The following is a 909-nucleotide window of genomic DNA, read 5'->3' as shown; positions in this document are numbered from 1 at the left end:
TCTGTGTAGTTTTCTAACTGTTCTTCATGGTGTGACTATAGGTTTCTGTGTAGTTTTCTAACTGTTCTTCATGGTGTGACTATAGGTTTCTGACAAAGCGGGAACAAAAGCTAATGCAACGACGACAACACGCGGAGGAGCTCCTGGAATGGAAGCGGCGCTTAGATGCAGAAGAGGCAGAAATTCGACAAATGGAAAAACAAGCTTTGGCTGCCTGGGACAAAGAACTAATAAAACCCAAAACTCCTAAGAAAGAACTGGAGAACCAAAGAACAGAACAGAAAGGTAATAAATACAAACTGAAGTGTAACATATTTATTTCTTTTTGATGGAAATAATTCACAGTGAAGAAGGCAGTGCAGTTACAAATGGTGTGCTCTTTTAAGGAAAATATAAGTGATTTATTGCCAGTATAAACATTTATGTTCAGCTTGCCAAAGCTTAGTAGACATTCAAAAAGGGAAAACCCAGGTGTATAATTCTTTACTTTCCACAGAATATAAAAATGATATACATTTTCAACTCACTTTATAACATTAATTTATAACTTCAATGCTAAATCCATAAAATAATAACATGAAAGGGAAAAAACTGTTCTTCTCTGTCCTAAATACTATGCATACAGATCTAATCTAAAGAGGAAAAATAACTTGATCACTTTCATAGATTCAGAAAAAGACTTTGGGTCACGTACATAAACCTCAGATAAAAATACTTATGGAAAAGAGCTGTCTTGACGGAAGAAAATAGTATTTTTTTTTAAATTTATTTATTTATTGAGGATTTCTGCCTCCTCCCCACCACCACCTCCCATTTCCCTCCCCCTCCCCTGATTAAGTCCCTCTCCCTCATCAGCTCTAAGAGCCATCAGGGTTCCCTGACCTGTGGGAAGTCCAAGGACCGCCCACC

At 37.3% G+C, this 909-nt stretch overlaps 1 protein-coding gene across 1 annotated transcript in view; it reads left to right on the top strand.

The window, feature by feature from the left end:
• Cep350 (centrosomal protein 350) overlaps nt 1-909 on the top strand; it is a 147,974-nt gene that overhangs the window by 103,635 nt on the left and 43,430 nt on the right. The window contains exon 27 of the mRNA XM_013352491.2: nt 86-285. Within this exon, the coding sequence (XP_013207945.1) occupies nt 86-285 (200 nt within the window). The remainder of the gene's footprint in view (nt 1-85; nt 286-909) is intronic.

Source organism: Microtus ochrogaster, assembly GCF_000317375.1.
Source record: "Microtus ochrogaster isolate Prairie Vole_2 chromosome 6 unlocalized genomic scaffold, MicOch1.0 chr6_random_2, whole genome shotgun sequence".
Lineage (NCBI taxonomy): Eukaryota > Metazoa > Chordata > Mammalia > Rodentia > Cricetidae > Microtus > Microtus ochrogaster.
This window is presented reverse-complemented; position numbering and strand designations above follow the sequence as displayed.